Source organism: Hyalella azteca, unplaced genomic scaffold (genome assembly GCF_000764305.2).
Source record: "Hyalella azteca isolate HAZT.00-mixed unplaced genomic scaffold, Hazt_2.0.2 contig16847, whole genome shotgun sequence".
Taxonomy (NCBI): domain Eukaryota; kingdom Metazoa; phylum Arthropoda; class Malacostraca; order Amphipoda; family Hyalellidae; genus Hyalella; species Hyalella azteca.
The window spans coordinates 540,639-561,384 of record NW_025946654.1 but is presented as its reverse complement, the minus strand read 5'-3'; the positions used below and the strand labels follow the sequence as shown (position 1 = coordinate 561,384).

The 20,746-nt window shown below is 37.4% G+C and overlaps 2 protein-coding genes across 3 annotated transcripts; one reads left to right on the top strand and one right to left on the bottom strand.

Moving 5' to 3' along the window:
* Positions 1-171: 171 nt before the first annotated feature.
* On the top strand, positions 172-10,997 carry LOC108680476 (omega-amidase NIT2). Its single transcript, XM_018169300.1, has 7 exons — positions 172-394; positions 7,807-7,959; positions 8,180-8,361; positions 8,657-8,825; positions 9,100-9,194; positions 9,363-9,501; positions 9,885-10,997. The coding sequence occupies exons 1-7, from the start codon at positions 379-381 to the stop codon at positions 9,971-9,973; spliced, it is 843 nt and encodes a 280-aa protein (XP_018024789.1). The 5' UTR covers positions 172-378; the 3' UTR covers positions 9,974-10,997.
* LOC108680475 (RNA N6-adenosine-methyltransferase mettl16) lies at positions 10,990-20,558 on the bottom strand. Of its 2 annotated transcripts, none has more exons than XM_018169299.2 (11): positions 20,401-20,558; positions 15,878-16,139; positions 15,340-15,595; positions 14,990-15,138; positions 14,629-14,731; positions 14,311-14,454; positions 13,903-13,993; positions 13,401-13,517; positions 12,425-12,599; positions 11,799-11,931; positions 10,990-11,504 (listed from the first exon to the last, which is right to left on the bottom strand). In XM_018169299.2, exons 2-11 carry the CDS (start codon positions 16,127-16,129, stop codon positions 11,038-11,040), a joined length of 1,887 nt encoding a protein of 628 aa, XP_018024788.1. In that variant the 5' UTR covers positions 16,130-16,139; positions 20,401-20,558; the 3' UTR covers positions 10,990-11,037. The 2 variants fall into 2 exon arrangements, with proteins under 2 accessions (XP_018024788.1, XP_047741020.1); XM_047885064.1 differs by lacking the exon at positions 20,401-20,558 and adding an exon at positions 19,867-19,887.
* Positions 20,559-20,746: the final 188 nt, after the last annotated feature.

Below are 20,746 nucleotides of genomic sequence, written 5' to 3'. Positions count from 1 at the left end.
TATGTGTCTATAAATATCGTCTTGATTCTTTCAATTGAATTTATTAGGCGTGAAAATGATCAATGTTCTCATTATAATCAAAGATTCGATAAATAATTTATTTCCTGTGAGCTGCTTCACATCGGGGATGTGTCTAAAACGGACCCTCAGATGTAGGTCAGTTACCATAGGTAATAGTTCCGATCCGGCCATCGTGTGGTGAACTGTTTCGCCTCGTATCGTAGCTAAAATACTGTATGGTGAGGAATAAAAGGCGACAGTTGCTTATGTTGGCTTCGGTCCGACAAGGTCTTCTGTAACTTCAACATAATTATCTACGGCGGCTTTATTCAAGGAAAGTTTATTGCATTACTCCAAAAGGATATCAACGACGTAAATATGACTGCACCTCAAGGTGAGAATTTTGACTGTCGTGGCGCGTATGTTCGTTATTAATTATGTACACAGTACACTTAGAGGGTAAGTCACAGAAACTTCCTGATTAGAAAGTTCAATAAATAAATAGTTGAGATGTCATTACTGAATAAATTTTATTGAAAAGGACGTTACCTGACTTTTCCATCACGGTATCACCTAGGTAAGTCAAGTTAGGTTAGGCCGTTAGGTTACTACCTAGTTTTAAAGCTGCATTGGTCTGACTCTGAGACAAGTGACGGTTTAAGACGGTAGGTACTTATGTCTTATTGAGGCCATTATCAATGCATTCAATTGATTTTTGAAGTTGCTTTCAAGACTCGCTGAGCGCTGAAGCATATACCTAATTGTGATGGCTGATGGGTATGTCACTATGCAGTATGTAAGCATTAAAGCATACTATGTCAAGTTATTGTCAACGGCCAAGTGCCAACATATTTGGATGTTCTTCAAACATAGTGGCCAAGCAGAGAGTTTTTTGGACTCTCCCTCAAGTTCATTTTTGAGTCGGTGAGTCCTATAAGTAGACCAGTAAACTGAGTAAAGTATCCTGGATATCATACCAGCATTATCATACTTAAGTAATTGGCTTAAATCTTAAGTAGGTAAATGAGGAAATTAAGAATGAACTTATTCTAAAAAAGCTCTGCTTTGCCACTATGGCTTCAAATAAGGTAATAATCATTTTGGCGGCATCAAAAGAGATTATTTGGAAATTGGAACAGCGTTGTGAAATGTGAACTGAAAATTTAGAAAGACACTGGGAGAAATAGAATACCTAGTACAGGCTAGTAGGCTAGCAGTAGCTTAGGCTCCTTGCCTCCTCCTTGGACTCTCATTCAGTCATTGTAAATAATTTATTCAAGATAATAAGATGAAAAATGACAGAGAACCAAATCAGGGGGCTTGGACTGTGAAGTTGGACAACCTTTCAGCTTCAAGCCTGGAGTGGCTGTAGAACATTTTTTCAATCAAGTGCATTGAACTCAAACCATATGATGATGTGATATTATTATGTTGTCCAAACTCCAAAGTGTCCAAATCACAAATTGGTATACTGTACATAACACTCAGTAACAGTCCTATTTATGATTTTTTGAGCATACTCAGCAGTCAGCAGTCAGCATAGTGATTGTGATCATGTGATGATTGTCATCAACAATTGTTCAGTGTAGCCTTGTAGTTGTAGGTGTGTAGCCTGTGTATGTCATAAATTAATAAATTTTTCCACAAAATTTCAAGAGTATTTGACAATTGACATGTTGATACACATTTCTTTTCCTAAAAATCTAACTATAGCAGTTCTTAACTTTGATTTCTAATTTACATATAAAAATCCTATAATAATTTTATTTTTGAAATTTCATCTTAGCTGTAATATTGAAATTAACACTTTTTTACAATACTTCTCTTTAACTTCACTTCTTGTTGTTTGTTTGTCTGCTACAAATTTTTATAATCAAGATTTTAAACACTTCCAAGTTCTACCTGTCCTATTGGTCTACAATTTTGCCCACTTGCATAAAGTCTCAGTCTCGGAGACAATGCATGAATCAATTGACAGAAAAAAATAATTTTTTAAATTAGAAATTTTCTAGAATATTCAAAAATAAAATGAGAAATCCATTGTGCATTTGGTAACATCAGAGACACGGGCCTCTTTAGAAGTGTTGGTTTTAAAAATTATTTTTAAGCGCATATTATTAAGTATGGATTTTATGGGATGATGCTATTTAAGAAATGTGATGCTATGATAAAAATCAAAATTTTTATCACAGTGAGTACCATAAAATGGGGTAACTTAGACCACTTTTTTTCTTATAAATGATGCCATTTTCTTACTAGCTAAATTAAACTTGAATTGAAACATGCAAAATACAGGTCTATACTCTAGCTTCACTCACCATAAATTGCTGGCTCCTGCCTCTCATAGTCTTTATGTAATTTTAAAAAAAGTGATGGTCTTTGTTACCCCAGCTCTTGGGGTAACTTAGACTGGGTGGTAAAATCAATTATATCAGTATTAGGCCTTTAATGCCCATTGACAAAATTTTTCTATGTCAAATAGTTTTTGAGTTGTGGGGGTTTTTGTAAAAAAAACGAAAAGTGGTCTAAGTTACCCCGCCGGTCTAAGTTACCCCATTTTATGGTACACATAATAAATTCTTCAATAGTTATACCCTGCCAACATGCAAAATTTTGGAAATGCTAATGATTAAATATATCTTCTAACTTCTACTTGTTCATACTCTCTTGTACTGACTTCAGAAATTTATATTTCTGCATATTTGTAAGCTTACCTGTAAAATTGTTCAAGTGTTTGTAAAAATATACCCTATGAACCAAAAAATTTGTCTTCACAGGGTGCGTACCAGTCATGGAAAACCTGGAACGTCATGGAATTTGATTTTTCTTTTTCCAGGCCTGGAAAGTCTTTGGATTTCATTTCAGGTCATGGAAAGTCATGGAACAAGAGGCGTTTTAATTTTCCTCAATAAGGTAGATGTTTGTTACATGGCCAGGACTGCAATAAAAGAACAGCTTGCAGACAAGAAGGCAAGTGCATTGCAAGTTATCACTTTCAAAGACACAAGCACGGGACTTCATGCAGGCTGTAGTCCAATAGCTACTGGACAAGAGCCCTTTCAGGTATATATGGCCTTGGTAGGAACCTGAAATGGCTAGTGCCAAAAATCCTCATCAAGAAGGACTGTAAGGAAGCTGGCAAAACACAGTTGAAGAACTGTCTCACTTTGCTTTTTGATGCCAAGAGATTACCTAACACAGATGTGGATGGTGTTGTGTGATGAGATGTGCAACTTTAGAGATGAATCACAACATTGCAGTGAATTGAATACACAGTTTCAAGCATTTTCAACTTCTGATCGACTGGACACTTTTTGGCATGCAATTCTGACAAAGAGTACCTACGAGAAGCTCTGGAATGTAGTGCAGATGCTCATGCTCCTGTCTCATGGTCAAGACATGGTTGAAAGAGGATTTTCATTCAACAAGGAAGTCATGACACACAACATGACAGCAAACGGTGGTTGCCCTGCGTGCTGTCATGTCAGGTTGCCCTGCATGATCATGTTGCACATGTTGGTGGCCTGGACAAGATGACCATCACCAAAAAGATGCTGCTTGCAACTGGTGGTGCCAAAACAGCCTATAGATTACAATACTGATTTGGCAGAATTGAAAGAGCAGAAGAGAAAGAGCAAGCTGCAGATGAATATGCAGAAGCAATGGAGAGAAATGGGGATTTGAAAATTATCTCAAAGTTCAATGCCATGAGGCGATCTTTGAAAACAAAACTACACACTCTTGAACTGTACATTGAAGAAAAAGTTAATGGAATAGCTGCCAGTTGAATGTTAGGGTAGTGGTGCTGAAGAGTGTTCTGAACTTTGACATTATCAGGTACAATCTTTTGTGCATTACTCAATATTTGTTGTGATTCAACACTATTGAATACATAATAATACCAGTGTATGCTTGATTTTCAGATATGTTATTTTTGTTCCTCTGTGTTTGCCTGCTCTATGCATTTACACATTTGCTATTTATCAAGTGTAGGAGATGATAGAATATGCATGGTTAGTCTTTCAGTCATACTAAACCTGTCGTATACGAGTCTTGGAATATTATATTGATGTTTGATGGTCATGGAAAAGTCGTGGAATTTTTTTTTTCTAGAAACCAGTACGCACCCTGTCTTCATAATAGCCATGTTCTTGTAGCTATTCAGGAGCCAAGATTCAAGCTGTGGGTCATACTCAGCCTTGACAATCTGCTAAATATCTTTTAAATGATGATGTTCAAAATATCTGGTTTTCTGGTGAAATATTTTTAATAAAAATCAAGACACCTAATTAAGACCAAGCTGATATCTTGGGCTGAAAAAAATGTGGCATGAGCTATGCATATATTGAGCTAGGGACAATGTTGATATGCATGAATGTCACCTGACAAAACACAACTGAAATTTCCAGTAAAACTTTGAAATTTTTAGTAAATGGAACCAATTTTTACATCACTTCTCTTTAACCCTTTACTGCCAAATCGGACTTTCGAGTCGCCTTTAAAAAAACACTCGTTTTATAAGAATTTCGCACTGTCTTTAATTTTTTTGAAAAATTTGCACTAACAAAAAAAGTTCTAGATTTATTTTTTACAAATGTGTACCAAGTTTCAAAGTTATCTGTCAATGAATAACCAAAATAAAATTTCCAATTTCCAATGGAAATTTCCAATTTCTTGTGGAAATTTTATTTCTGTTATTTACAGACAGTTCACTTTGAAACTTGGTACACATATGTAAAAAATAAATCTACGACTTTTTTTGTTAGTGCAATTTTTTTTGTTTGTGGGAATTTTTTGAAAAAAATGAAAGAAAACATGAAATTTTTAAAAAACAGTCAAAAAGGGGATACTGTCAAAATGTATCTCCCTAGGATTTTGAAGCTACAACATGGAGACGCATATCATTCGATGCGTAAGAACCATATTTATCGTTTTGTCCTTGCCGTTTTTCAAAATTCTAATTTTTGTGGGTGGGGTGGGCATTTTTTGAAAAATTTTGATTTCACCCCCCCCCACCCTTTCGAATTTCTCCCCTCTTTTTCCAAATTATTTTCAAAACAATAATGAAATTGACAACAAGCTACAACCAATCTCTATATCTTTTATTTGCAAATCGAACGGTTTATTTCTCATTGCTTTAGCTTAGGCAAAAATTTTGGATTTCGGCTTTTCCGGTTTTTAATCTACTCTTAAAGCTGACATTCTGCTCTATCCAACGGTACCATTACCATCTCTGTACATCCATTTTTAGATTCACCACACTTCATGAAAGGGGGGCGGGTGGGGGAGTTCTTCCAGTAATTAGATAGGAACTAATTAGCTGCTGAGCTATTTAAATATAGTGTCTATTTGAGTTGTGCTGCAGTTACGTGTTTAGTCTCATCTTAAAGCTGACATTCTGAGCTATCCAACGGTATCATTACCGTCTCTGTATGTGAATTTTGATGTACACCACACTTCATGAAAGGAGGGCAGGGGGGAGGGAGTTCCTTCAGTAATTACATTGAGGGAAATTCGCTGCCTAGCACTACAAATACAGTGTTTTTAGAAAGTGTAAGCCAGTGTGCCTCCGGGCGTCATACGGGGACGTGCGCATGTAGTTGCTCCCACCATCCTTGATTGGAATCAAGCTCCAGAAATGTTTACTTTGGTATCTATGCTACATTGACCGCCTATTGCGGTGCACCCGGGACTTTGTTGCGTCCTCCTGAACATTCACACTTAATGTCACGACAAACTTTATAAGTCCTAGAGTTTTGAAGCTACAGCAATGAGACATATACCATTCGATTTGCAATTAAAATACCTATCTAGCGATTCTCGAACCTTTTTTTTTTCATTTTAGTTTCAAAAATATTTTGAAAAAAGGGGAAAAATTCAAAAATTAGTTGAAAAATCAAAAAATTTCAGAAAAATCATCATAACAAGAGAACCAAGGAAAAAATTGAAAAAGTGTTTTGAGAATCGCTAGATATGGTCTTTACGTATCGAATGATACGTGTCTCAATGTTGTAGCATATAATTTGCAACAGTCATAAATTTTTTTAGAGTACCCCCTTCTTTTGCCATTTTCTATGAATTTCATGTTTTCTTTCACTTATTTCAAAAAATTCACACGAAAAAAAATGGTAATCATTTTTGATTTTACATATGTGTGGTACCAAGTTTGGAGATGATTCTACCATATATATAGAAAATAGATTTTTGCCTACATGCTCCCCTTAAAAACTCTTGGAGGCAATAGGTTTGCAGTGACAATAAGTGTGAATGTTCAGTAGAGCGCGACAAAGTCCCGAGCGTGACAAAATAGGCATTCAAGGTGGCATGGATACAAGACTAGACGTTACTGGAGCTGAAATTCAGTCAAGGATGGTGGGAGCGACTGCATGAGCACCATCCCACATGACAGCGGCCGGGTAACTAAAGATCAGCATCTTCAGACTGTCTATTTATGTGCCGAGCTGGTAATTTTCACCTATCTTAAATGTGAAAGAACTCCCCCACCCCTAACCCTTTCGCGATCTGGCCTCAAGGCATATATCAACATACAGAGATGATTTTGTTAACGTTGGATTGGTCAGAATGTCAGCTCTAACCCTTTAGCGGGCAACCATTGAAATATCCAGAAATTAAAATTTCAGAAACCATTTCAAGAAAGTATGAAGTATTGTACAATATATTTATTTCTATGAATTTTTGCAAATTTTGCCCATTGAAGGTTTAAATTGCACTTGAAGAATTCAATAAATGCGATCAGTACACAAAATTTTTCTTTATAATCAAAATTCAGTTTATGCAAATGAAAAATTAGAAACATAAAAATTTAATTTAATTAAATTTAATCAAGTTGCCAAAATAAAGAAATTTATATATTGATACTTCCACCTTTTGAAGAAAATGCGGAAAGAGCGTCAATTCCATTGTCTGAGTCAAAACCTTCATTTAAATGCTCATATTTCAATTTGTGGACTTTGCAGCTGGTGATGCTATAGATAGAATGATGGTCAGATAATTAGTGATTGACTGAGGCATTATAAGGATGCCTCAAAAACAAACAGGAAGCCGTGGTGATGCTTTTTGTGACACGATTTCAAGTGATCATATATGGTAACTTACCCGTGAAAGGGTTAAGGTGAGACTAAAAACCGGAAAGTTAAATTTGCGAGTTTTGACCCAGAAAATCAGACGGTAAAGGGTTAACTTCACTTCTTGTCATTTGTTTGTCTGTCTGCTACAAATCTTATATGTAATCAATATATAACACACTTCCACCTCTCCCATCAATCTGAAATTTTGCACACTTGTGTAAAGTTGGAGACAATGCATGAATCAATTGACAGAATATATAATTTTAAAAATTACAAAAATGTTTATTATAAAAAATAAAATAATTTTGTCATGTACAAATGTTATAATCAATATTCAACACACTTCTACCTGTCCAATTGATTCTGAAATTTTGCATACTTGTGTAATGTTGGATACAATGCATGTATCAATTGATACAATAAATAGGTAATTTTGAAAATTTACATTTTTTTCATATGTTAAAAAAATTTAAAAATTATTTTTTTTTAAATAGATGTAAATAAAATTAGATTTATTGTAGATGTGTAACATTGGAAACACTATATTCTTTAGCAGTGTTTTCTTTAAAAAGTAATTTTAAACACATATTATTATCCTCATTACAGTGCTATTGACCACTTTTCTACATTTGTGAAATAGTACTGTAATCCTCCCAGAGCTAACAATGCTTTATCAAATTATAAATTAAAAAATTTCAAAGCTTTAATTATTTTTCAGGATCCAACTTGCTGCTGGCTCTGGTACAAATGGCTGTGAAGCAGAACAAGCCTGCCAATCTCAGTAGATGTGCTGAGCTGGTCGGAATTGCTGCTCAAAGTGGTGCTAAAATTGTTGCTCTCCCTGAATGCTTTAACTGCCCATATGGAACAAGTACGTTTTAATTTACATAATCTTTTTGTTTCTGACTTTACTTTTTTTATTATGAAATGAACTTGTAAAATTGTAAAAATGTCATGCTCCAGCTGTGCAAACATGTTCATGTACATATCTGAGTTATTCCTTCAACCTTGTATGAATATGTAGTTTTAAATTGTACCTCATTCCCACGCTTAAACACAAGCATGTTATAATGTTACTCTGTTTTTTCCAGAGTATTTTTCTGAATATGCTGAAGCAGTGCCAGGGGAAACAACAGAATTCTTGAGTTCATTAGCGAAGAAGAACCAAGTATGGCTTGTTGGGGGCTCCATTCCAGAGCGCGATGGCAACAAACTTTACAATACCAGCACTGTCTACTCCCCAACTGGTCAACTCATTGCCAAACACAGGAAGGTATCTTTACCCATTTTTGTAGCATTAAAAATACATTTCATGCAGATAAAATTTCATTTGAAGTCTCCCATGATATATACACTTTGAAAAATGTAGTCTGATTAAATCTTTATCCTTGAAACATCCTTGGATCTTTTAAACTTCCTTTATCCTTGAATCATTTAATCAATATTCCATCATGCATAAAGTTTAACTATTTTCCTATCTTTCAAACCGATTCATAATTCAAATTGTTCAAACTCTTGATAATTGGTGCAAATAGTGTTGCTTTACTTTGCGTCGTCATTGAATGCAGATTCATCTGTTTGACATCAACATCCCTGGGTCGATCAGCTTCAAGGAGTCGGAGACGCTCTCTGCTGGCGCGGCATTCACCACTTTCGATGTCATGGGCTGGAAGGTGGGCCTAGGCATCTGCTATGACATCAGATTTGCCGAACTTGCCCAGGTTTACGCCAAATTAGGTGAGTTACTTCAACAAGAAAAACGAGATGAATACGTAGTTTATAATTAAATTTCATAGCTTGTAGGTTGTCTAAGATTTGTTCTACAATGTCTTGCTGGTTGAAATGAAACGTTTGTCAAACTGTTGGAAACATTGTTAAGTACAATCATTCACCTCAGATTTCTCAGAGTAGTGATTATACTTCCAATATTATTCAAAGCTTACATTTCTACATTTTTCTAGCCCTCATTTTAATCTTTACCCAATAGTAAGTGATGGCTTCTGTGTTGCAGGGTGCAACCTGTTGCTCTATCCTGGGGCATTCAACATGACCACAGGACCGGCGCATTGGGAGCTGCTGCAGCGAGCTCGAGCTGTTGACAATCAGGTTGGTATTCCTGTGACGAATTATTCAAACATACTTCTAATAAGTTGCATAGTAACTAATTTGTGGTTACGCAGAAAGCTTAAATGGATTAGACAACTAAACTTATGGTCTGCATACCCGTGTTTCAATCATGTTCTTAGCTATGAATTGATATTCCCCCATGATCAGGTGTACGTGGCGAGTATATCTCCTGCCCGGGACGTGAATGCTGACTACATTGCTTACGGCCACAGCCTTTGTGTCGACCCATGGGGCTGCCTCGTGGCTGAAGCTGATGAGGATGAGACTATCGTCTATGCGGAACTCGGTATATGATCGGAATATTTACGATGATCTGTCCAGTGTGCCTAACAGTTATGTTTTAAATGCTAGACTTGTCACACAATCCGTGTATATCTTCTCTATCCGTATCAATCCGTGTACATGTACTCTGCAAGCACATAAGTGTGTTGGCCAAATACTACGATTTATAAAATTCTAACGTCTTATGATCCAACATTTTCATGCTATCTCTAGCTAGACATATCTCGTGGATGAAGTTTATTGCTTCATTTCGAAATAGATCACGAGATCTAGCCTCACTTCAATTTATTGTTCGGATGTTATCGACGTCTAACCTTCGATTCAAAAGCACTATGATCAATAAATTGCTGAATTTCCAAACTCATGTTTTCTATTTTTTTGTTTCAGATGCCAACGAAGTGAAGAGTATTCGTCAGAACATTCCTATCTCCAAACAGAAGCGTCCTGATCTTTACCAAGTGCAATACAAGAAGTGATGGATATTGGGAATAACTACTACCGCGTAATACACGTTTTCATATTTCACTGCCACTATTTTAAACCACTGCTTCGCAATTATTATGGACGCTTGCTTGAGGCATGATGGATTTTTGTCTTTTGCCTCAAATCGGAAATTTTTTATGCTAATTTACTGGACAAACTCTCATCCGCAATTCTCAACTCCGATGGACGCCATGCTCTATTTCACTAATGCCCTTTACAACAGCTAATTTTTTTCTTCGTTTCCTTTGACAGAGCTGATCTGAAGCGCTAGAAATCTCCCCTCTACTACTTGTTCGTTTCCTTGCCTCGTTACTAGACCTTCTGATTTCCATTTTTTTACGTGTTCTGTGTGAGGTTTTTAATTTTTCTCCCAAGTCTATCGTACAGCAGTATTAAAAGAATGCTCTAATAAGTGCCTTCTTGCTGGTCTTGGTGTTGGTGATAATTGGGTTCATGGGTGTTTGAATTTTCACAGGTTAATATGATGCGGTTCGCAACATGGTCGAATATTTAGAATAAGAAAAGCCGCAGGACTTTCACTTCGTCTGTTGACGGTGTGTTGTGGCTAACTGTGCCAAATAAGGAGAAACTAATAGCTGCTTCTTTAGATGTATTGCTTCTGGTGTTCATAAATCAATTACATTTCAATTGTTTCAATCAATCTGCTCTCGTCGAGAGCAGGTACCTTGCAAATTTCATCGTGGTCTGAAAACAGAATTTCAGAGCAAATGTAATGACAATCAAAATTAAAATTTCCTTCTCGAAACTGCGAGAAAAATTGGGGCTTGTGTCAGAACTGAAGTAAGAATGAAGGTGCCTGATGTTGATCTTGTGCAATTGAGATTCTAGTCAATACTCCGTTTTAGCTTTAATTATATAACCCTGCGTTTTCAATGTAGAATTTGTTTAACCCATCAAACGATTTAAATGAAATCATAACGTATAACTTGTGTTATATTCCTAATGATGTTACCGACGAGGTTTTTCAAATGAATAAAATGAAAGCAAATTTTATGATTGCATTTGTTTAATTACACATCTTGCTACTCAGAATATTTCATCGCTTTACTGATTGATTCCTAAGATAAGTAAGGAGCTGGTTAGCTCCCTCCCTCCCCAAGAGTCCACTCAAGGTGTGCAGCTCGACCACCACCTGATTGTTGACCAACTTAACAAATATGTTTACTTTAAGGAGGCAGGGTTTCCCGGTTTGCTTAACTGAAACCGAATCTTTGTGAGCATCTTCATTAATTTGCTCGTCTTGTGCATCGACATGGTCTCCGTCATTGTCATCATCGTCACTATCATCCTGGTCTTCATCATCGTTGGTTTCCAGCTTCAACTTCTTGATGGGATTTAGGCGGGAGTCGATCTCCAGGTCCTCTACCGCAGCTTCAGAAACTCGGCGCTTGGCGTCAATCTTGTGGTCGAATTGTCCGTTAGATTCGCCAGCGTCAGGCTCCGATGGCGAGCAAATCGACGCATCAGACGTGTTCGCTCCTTCAAGACTATCCGTGTTCAAGCCTTGAAAATCAAAATATATTCATTAATCACATGTGTTTATTGCCACTAGATTGAATGTACTTGTGTTTTTCTGCAAATGTATCCACAGTGATATTTACATACCAGTTAGTTGACATTGATTTATTCAACAATATCCCAAGACTGAGCTCAAGTAATGGTCTCAAATTACTTTAGTTTAGCTGATCAAGGATAGAAAAAAATTAGACAGGGCTGTACTGAGGTCGCATCTATGGCTCGTCTAGATATTTCATTAGTCAAAATGAGCGTGCGCAAAGAAAGGACATGGACACTCACAGTCGCTGCCGGGCTTTGCGTGTTTTTTGTTCTCTTGGCGACGCCTTTGCCGCATGTTCTGCCACGTTACCTTGTAAGCCTTCAACGAGGCCCCGACGAAATACTTGCTGGACTTGAAAACTTTCGCCTTGAGCTGGGAAGAGAAATTGAGCAAACTTTATGTAGGAGTATACCGATTTATTACACGATTACCTCCACGAAGAACGGCTTTAAACTGAAAATCAAATTCAAAAAGATGTACCATCTACACATCTGTCTGCACAAGTTTATACAATTATGGTAACGCCCCACAATTTGATCATAATATCAAAACGGTCAATCAGCAGTTTCTCTGGATGTTTTGCAGTGTAAACTGTGGGTTTGATAGTGTCTGCAACTGCGTTTCTAGTTTACTTAGCACTTGCTTCACACCCAACTGTGCCAAAGCCACAACAATTCACAAAGGCCTTAATGACTCGATAATTACGTTGATCATGCAAGCTATAAATCTACCGCTAATCTTTTTAGCCCTGTTAATCCTTTGTTACAGATACAGAACTATCGTCAATATTCGTATCATATGTCAAGTAATACAGGCGAGAGTTCCGACCGTAGACAATCCATTACATTTATACTGACCACAATACCTTAATTAGTCTGAGCCAGGAGTCGATGGCCTCCCATGCACCAAGCACCGACTGGCTGCTGAGGTGGGAGGTGCGGGGCCAGTTCAGCAGCAAGGGCTTCACTGAGCTGATTTGTTTCTTGCTCTTGACTACTTCCAGGCACACGTCGCGGCACCACGTCCACGCTACACCCCACCTGTTGTCAACGAATTACCTCTTTAGGAATTGCACCACTTCATAGTAGTTGAGAATAACAAAATCTTCCACGCATTTTCCGGGTCCATTTTTAGTAACCGGTATAATTTCTTAGTTAAGTAAAGTAGTAGTATAATGGTTTGCTAGCGCTTCAGCTATTTCACACCGGATGTCAAAATATAACATTGCAAGCGAGGCGGAAGGTCTCGCGAGCCAGTGATGGTCGTAGAACTACCAGTTGCACCAAGTGCCCGGAAAAACTGACCTATCACTTCCCCTCCCTAGTCGCCACTACCAGGATGGGCAATTACAACAACAAGGCGGAAGGTCTCGATTATTCCATATCTCAAATCAATCATCACCCACAAGGGGTGGAAGGTTTCAATTATTAATCCCGCTGAAGCTGGCTCAAAAGAAGCAGCGTTAGCATCTCAAAAAGATGAAGTGACAGGTGAAAAGCAACAGAAACTAAGACATTCAAACAAGAAGTTGCTTACAAGGAACGTCGGAGCCCGCACGAGAGAGACAGAGAAGGGAAATACCTACCTACCTACCTACCTAATAACGTGACCCCACCACTTAGATCTGCAGTCAGACACCGCGAGCTCAGGAACAATCCCCCTAGGAGCGCGAAATCCCATAGGACTTCTGACGAGCATAGACACACGTCCACAGGAAGTAAAAACGTTTACTTGAATACATATGGGATTGGGGGCGAAGTTACTAAATCCCATAACGTGTGATCGTAGTGACACTACAACAATGTAGTTGTGGATAACTGCTAGCGCTTCTGAAGACTGGCCTCATTGTGCGGCCTTGGCAGAACTCCGTGACGACCGAGTGCGCAGGCGACACAGCAGCCAGCATCTGCTTTACGAGCTTCACGTCTGCCGCGGCACCCACCAGAGTGCTGAATACTCTGCACGCACATAACGTTCAATGTTATTTTAACCATCTGACAGTGTGAACGAAGTAATTATATTGGACGTGACTTGCTCTTTTAACTAGTAAATGGTGAGTAGAAGTAATAATAATAAGTTGGTTAAACTGTCATGGGAATCAAGCTCATCTCATATTTCTGTCATGAGGCAAATCTTGCTGCATCTTCGTACTTGCAAACTAGCTTGTCAACCTATTGTCTACTAACGGTCACTTTTGTTACCAGGCCTGAGATAGGAGTAAAATAGAAAACTGTTAGTGTATCTGTGGGCAATGGGTTACATCACAAGAATTTTTGAAGAGACTTGATTCCTATGAACACTAATTGACCTGATTTGAGCTCATAGATGAGAACGAGAACTGACCGAACTTTGTGCTTGATTTGACAAGACTCCTCGATCATCCTGGAGATGAAGGCAACTTCACCTCCCTCCACCACCGTCTCGTGCAGCCTGCCTGCAACCATTAACTTCCGTCATTGTTATCCTTCATGGTATAAGAGATTAAACTTTTTATTTCTTTTGTAATTTACCATCTCAGGTTGATACAAAAATCAACTGCTGAACTGAACACAGAAGGTTAGATTCAGATGAACAAATCATTAATAACTTGGAGCAGAAACGATATATTTTGAAATTATTTTATTCAAGAAAGATGATAGGGCAGGTTAATCTTGCCCATTGAAAATTTACACTTACAAAAATGCAAGCTAGATGCTAACTATTCTGCGTTGACTTTTGGGAGAACTGTTCAAGTAAATCATCCAAACTTACCCGTGTATGCATTATTAGGCGGTGGCCTGTCCTTCTTGCTCTTACTGCTTGAGTCAGTCTCCTGCTCGCTTGAGAAGAAAGGAGGATTGCACATCGTGAAATCCAGCAGGTAGCCTTTGGCATCCTCCGCGCTACACGAGTCATCTGGAAACGAGCAAATTCTAGCAATAGTGACAAACATTAACGAATCCTCCGATATACAAATTGATTTGATTAAATACCTTAGGCTAGGCTAGGGTACATTACTGGTTAAAATCATGATACAACCACATCATCACACATCATATAATAAACGTCATGATGTAGTCAGCAACGCACCAACATCCATGGGTTCCACTTCACCATCCTTGTGTCTGAGGGCAGCGAGGAACTCGAGAGTTTCTGGGCGTTGCAAGGCAGAGAACAGAGACTCTTTGGTGCTCTGAAAGTTTCAGAATATTATAGATAGTGAGACAAAGCAAAGCAGCTAGATTTTTATTCAGGGCCCGAGTAAATTCTATACTCACAACACTGTTCGCCTGTATTATTTAATGAAACGTAGTTTTGAAAATTGTCAAAATTTCAGAAATTTTGCTAAGCTAAACATATGTGAGAACAGCCTGATTTGCCAAAGATTATAAGAATTTGAAAAAAAAATACAGAATACTGAGGAGTCCAATGACTTAGCAGCAAAACTGACCTCAACCACAAATATCTTCTGCTGCAGTCCATTGGTAGAGACGTTCAGTCTCGCTGTTGACAGAGCCTCTTGGTCAGTGTCAGAACACAGCATGTGGAAGCCACACTGCTTAACACCCAGCAAACCATACACACAAGATGCTCCACATCCTGGAACACGAATATGAAAGGTAGGAAAATATATTATAGTTATCTTTCCCTAGATATATCAGTCTTGGATATGTTCACTTATAAAGCAATAATATCAAAACCTCTGCTAGCACATCATGTTGAATAATTTTACATACGAAAATGGGTAAAAACATGCATGTGAAATTGTACATATAATCAATTTTATGTGACTTGTAGTACCTATATCAAACCCAATAACGGGACTTCTATAATACGAATCATCTTTGGCTTTTTGACTCATTGCTTCACAGTTTTCCTTCTGTTGTTGATTCAGGAACTCCTGCTTCTGTGCCTGTTGGAGCAGCAGGGCCTGTTGCAGGTCAAACTTGTCAGGCTTTCTGCGATCTGCCCATAAGTTAACTACGTCTTGAAGCCACAGCAGATAGTTGAGTCGAAGAGGGATTGTAGGGACCAGATGTGTGCTTGGAAGATGAACCTTGAGAAAAACAATATATTAAGATAATGGAATTAGGAACAGAATTACTTTATTTTCATAGATTGTTGCAGAAATTGTCAGTTATTGTTATGTAAAAATTTAGTTATTACATTGTAAAATTCAATAATTTTATCATAACTGTCTCCCCACATTGGATGGTAATAATTAATTTAATAACATCAATGCCAAACATTTTCATAATAGAGTAGGTATGTTTTATATTCATGTTTACTCATAACAAGTGTAATTTACTACATAATTTGCATAAATAAGGCAACTCACTGTCAGCCCAAAGTCCTTGTGCAGCAGAGCAATAGCTAACTCAGCCAGTGCCTGAGGATTACTGAAGTCAAGATGCACTTTACTGCTGACATCGAAGGTGCAAAACTGCCGAAAATTTGGATAGAGAGACGCCAGTTGCTTGAAGCTGGGAGGAGTGCGATAAATATTCCGAGGGTGCATAAACTTGTTCAGTGCAGGAACTGAGTGAGAGCTCCCTTCCTTTGAAGCTTTCTTCTCTTCCTGTTCTGCCATGTTAACAAACCTGCAAACCAGGTGTTGTCTTGAGCACTATTAGGACTAATGAAATATATTTAGAATCAAAATTTTCAACTTTGTAGGAAAAATTTTGTGGGTAGATACATGTTCTAGATCATGACAGGTGGAGCAAAAATTTTAGAAAATAGATTCATGATATTGCAAGGTACCTACCATAAAATGGGGTAACTTAGACTACTTTTTGTTTTTTTAAGAAAAACCCCCATAACTCAAAAACTATTTGATGTAGAAAAATTTTGTCAATGGGCATTAAAGGCCTAATACTGAGGCTACATAACACAATAGAAAGATTTTAAAAGTTTGCATATCTAATAGGTTAAAAAATAAAAAATGTGACCCATGAAAAAAAGCTATTATTTAAAGCCTGTCAGAGTACCCCTTCCAATTTTTTCATTTTTTGGTAAAATAACTCCAGATTTTGATGCATTGTAGTAGAACTCTTCTAGTGACATATGCAAAAGACAAATTTTAGGAAAAAGTGTCATAGTTTGCAAATGGGGGGTGCTGCCCCCAAATGGGGGAACTTAGACCACCTAATGTCAGCCCTGATGGGGTAACATAGACCGGCTTGGAAGTTACCATCAACCGGGGCTACTCGGGACAATTTCAAACGTTTTTCATTCATAACTTCTTACCATGAAACATTTCGTAAACAAGTTTAGGCTCATTTCAAAGCTCTTTGCAAGGGCTATCACATGGCTTCTCCAAAAAATTCCATATGCTATTCGTAAGGTGCCAGAAGCAAAAAAAGCATTTCCCGAGTAGCCCCATCCAACGGGGCTACTCGGGACACTTGGAATAAAACTTCATTTTAAAACATTTGAAGCATGCAGAGTGTACTCATCCATTACTAACAGTACTCTGAAGTCCTCTTTCATTGTAGATGATGTAGAGATAGAATAAATGACATTTTCTGTGATTTTTGTTTGTTTTTCCTTTATTGATATGATATTACCATATACATTAATTACCGTATTATTGATGCGACATTACCGTATTATTGATGCAATATTACCATATCCATGAGCATGCCATTGAGCATTTACAACAACCTTGTCCACTGCAAGCTTCATATCAGCAGCCCTATAGCATTTTTTCTTTATCTGTAAGCTTACAGGGCGGCTTGTAATTTTACACCATTTTAATTGGGTTAAGTGAATTTACTATAAAAAAAGATTGTGAAAAACATCCCTGAAACAGAAAGGAATGTTTTAGTGACAACCATCATATGTTTTGGAGAAATAAATCATAGTTTAGGTCAATTACTTTTCATTCTATGATGCCTGGTGCACAATTCTATATATGACATTCCATGCATAATTTTGTGATGACCAATGATGCACTAATTTTTTGATAAGTGAAATTTGTTTCACTGAGCGAGGTATTTGTAATCAATATTATTTGTTTTTAATCAATTTTTTTCGTAACTGGAGCCTGTACTAGCTGAGGTTCTGCTGTAAATGCATTTTTGGGGGTGTCCCAAATAGCAGTGGGGGGGGTGTCCAGAGTAGCCCGCCGTGCGGAAATGGCTGCCATTTTTTGGGGGGATTGAGGTACCTATGTAAATTCCGCAAATAAAGTTTTCATGCTGACACTTGTCTGCTACTTTTTTCTAAGCAAAATTTTTTAATACGGCAAATCTTTTTTTCACTACAGACCTTAGCAGCAGTAACTTTTCAAAATATCGTTTTTCACCATTTTTTCAGGAATTTTTCAAAGATAGTATATGTAGTATTTTTGAACTTCCTTTATTACTACATAGATAGGAAAAATGTTGATGTTTACACCACTATATTTAGTTTTGCAATCTTCCAATTAGTTTTGCTACTAAAACAGTTTTACGCCATGTCGGAGGACTGTCCCGAGTTACCCCGCCCATCCCAAGTAGCCCCGGTTGACGGTAATATAAAATTACCATATATAACATATTTTATGTTTGACAACCTATCAATGTTTTTTCTTTATGTTTCAGACTCTACAGAGTCTTATATATGGTAATTTTAACTTAATTTCTAAGCCAGTCAATATTTACCCCATCAGGGCTGCCATTAGGTAGTCACATTTCCCCCATTATGGGGCGGCGCCCCCCATTTGCAAACTATAACACTTTCCTCAAGTTTGTCATTTGCATATGTAGCTAGAAGAGTTCTACTACAATGCACCAAAACCTGGAGTTATTTGGAGTTATTTTAACAAAAAATATATTTGATTTACCCACCCGATCTAAGATACCCCAAGAGATGGGGTAACAAAGACCATCTCTTTTTTTAAATTACATAAAAACTATGAGAGGCAGGAGCCAGCAATTTATGGTGAGTGAAGCTAGAGTATAGATCTGTATTTTGCATCTTTCAATTCAAGTTTAATTTAGCTAGTAAAAAAATGGCATCATTTATAAAAAAAGTGGTCTAAGTTATCCCATTTTACGGTAGTAACAACTAACATATTGACACTAGTAAGTAGTAACAGGCTGAGGTTGACTACATTACACCGAAATCTTTCGTACAGTTTTATTCTGTAATTTATATTATGTATGTATCATGCTGGTTTTTAAATAATATTTAATACTATCGAGTAAAATCTAAAGGCTTTATCTATAAATGTATCGGTAGCACTATAGCGGCAAAACCTCATATCGCTACTCAAATATGTAGCAGGCGCTACCACTACCACGCCTTAAATGTAGCGTTGCTACTGCTACTGCTACTGAAAATGTAGCGGACGCTACATCATCCTACATGTAGCGCGCTACGCCGCTACTGCCCACCTCTGATCTTTTCATCTCTTTGATTTCATTGGGCAGCTAAGCAGCTTCTCAATTTTCCCAAATGGCGACTAACAAGCAAAGCAGTATATACAGAACCACTCAGGAGACTAGGTCTAGGAGACTTAGCCTCACTAAGGGGAGGCACACCAACACATTTAGTAGTGAGTAGTCACTAGTCTGAGTAGTCAGCAAAGTGGCAAAGCAGAGTTTTTTAAACTCTTTCTCAAGTTCAATTTTAAGACCAATAAGTAGACAAGCAAAGTATCATGAAAAATACAAATAACAGCATAGCATCATTATTCATTATCATATACAAGATATTGAATTAATATTGAGTAGGTAAATCATAAATGGGGGAAATTAAGACGGAATTTATTCTAAAAAATCAGTGATTTGTCACTATGTTAGTCAGTGCCAGAGCAGCCAGACTGCCAGGCACTGCCATCATGATCATGATGAGTGCCATGATTGCCTGATCGGCATCTCAGCTAGGACTCGGACTCCTCAAAATAAAACCTAGAACACGGCTCAAAGTCAGTGAGCTTTGGTAGCAAATGTAGCATTCAGTCCTCAATACCTACATACTAGCATTTACTAGGTAGCCCTACATAGATTGATATTTTCCTGCTAATGAATACCTAAATCTCATGGCTATAGTGATCAAATTTCAGTAAAAACAGAATCTTGCAGCCCAATTGTGCACTGTGTAGTTTTATCAACAATTAGATAGGAAATAATTTATCTCAGTGCTTAGAAAAAGGCAGGAAAATCCTAGTTGTGGCTCAAATGATAAATTACTTCGTACACTCAAATGACTCCATGCCAGTTCAAAACCCAAACCTGCTAATTTTTGCCTATCTACCTAGCTAGATCTGCAACAGGGCCAGCAACACCATCACCAATAATGTGTCAGGTTTATTGATTCTAAATTTTAATCATTACTTACTTAGCAGTTAGCACAAGCAGGTGTAAACTGTAAAGAATATCAACTTTCTGGGCCAGAATTGAAATCATGGAGCCACGAGCTTATTCAATTTCTTTCTAAGTAGGTAGGTAGCTAAAAGTATTTACTTCGCAACAGCTTTCCATCATCCATGACAATGATGACATGATAGCTCGTGCTTAGGTACCTTGGCTATGGGCTATGGTAATGGTAGGATCACTAGGATGGTTCATGGTAGTAAGGTAGTCCTGGTAGTTACCAAGCTTAGTTATCATGGAATCAATGGATCATATGACTCAAATTGCAAATCTAAATTCTTAGGTAGTACCTATAACCTATTCTACCATAAAATTGACTGAACTTAATAAAATAACAGAAACAACATTTACTATTAATTTAAAGATCCTGCAAATTAACAAGTCAAATTCAGGCTAAAACAATATAACCAAACACTAGCAGCGATGTGCAGATGTTATATATTGTTATGATTAAAATAACCTAATTTTAAAATAGGAAATATACGACTATCACACTCACGTAGAAATAATCCAAAACCTTGATTGCGTCACACCGAAACGTTTTCTAGAAACGTCGTAACGCCGCCAATTTACTTAACTCCCATTCCTTGTGAGAATACCGGCGCAATGAATTTCAAAGAATTGAATAATATTTTTTCAGATACGTCAATTTACTAAGCAAAATAACAATTTTCAAAGAAATTTCATCATTTTAATTAGTATACTAAGAAAACTTATACGACGATTTCTAGCAATTGTTGCAATTCATTACGCAGCGATCCAGTCTCGTCGAGAGAATCGGAGAAGTTGAAGCAAGCCGGTATAAAATAGAGCAAGCCGAAAAGTGGCGCAATCAGCGTTGCCAG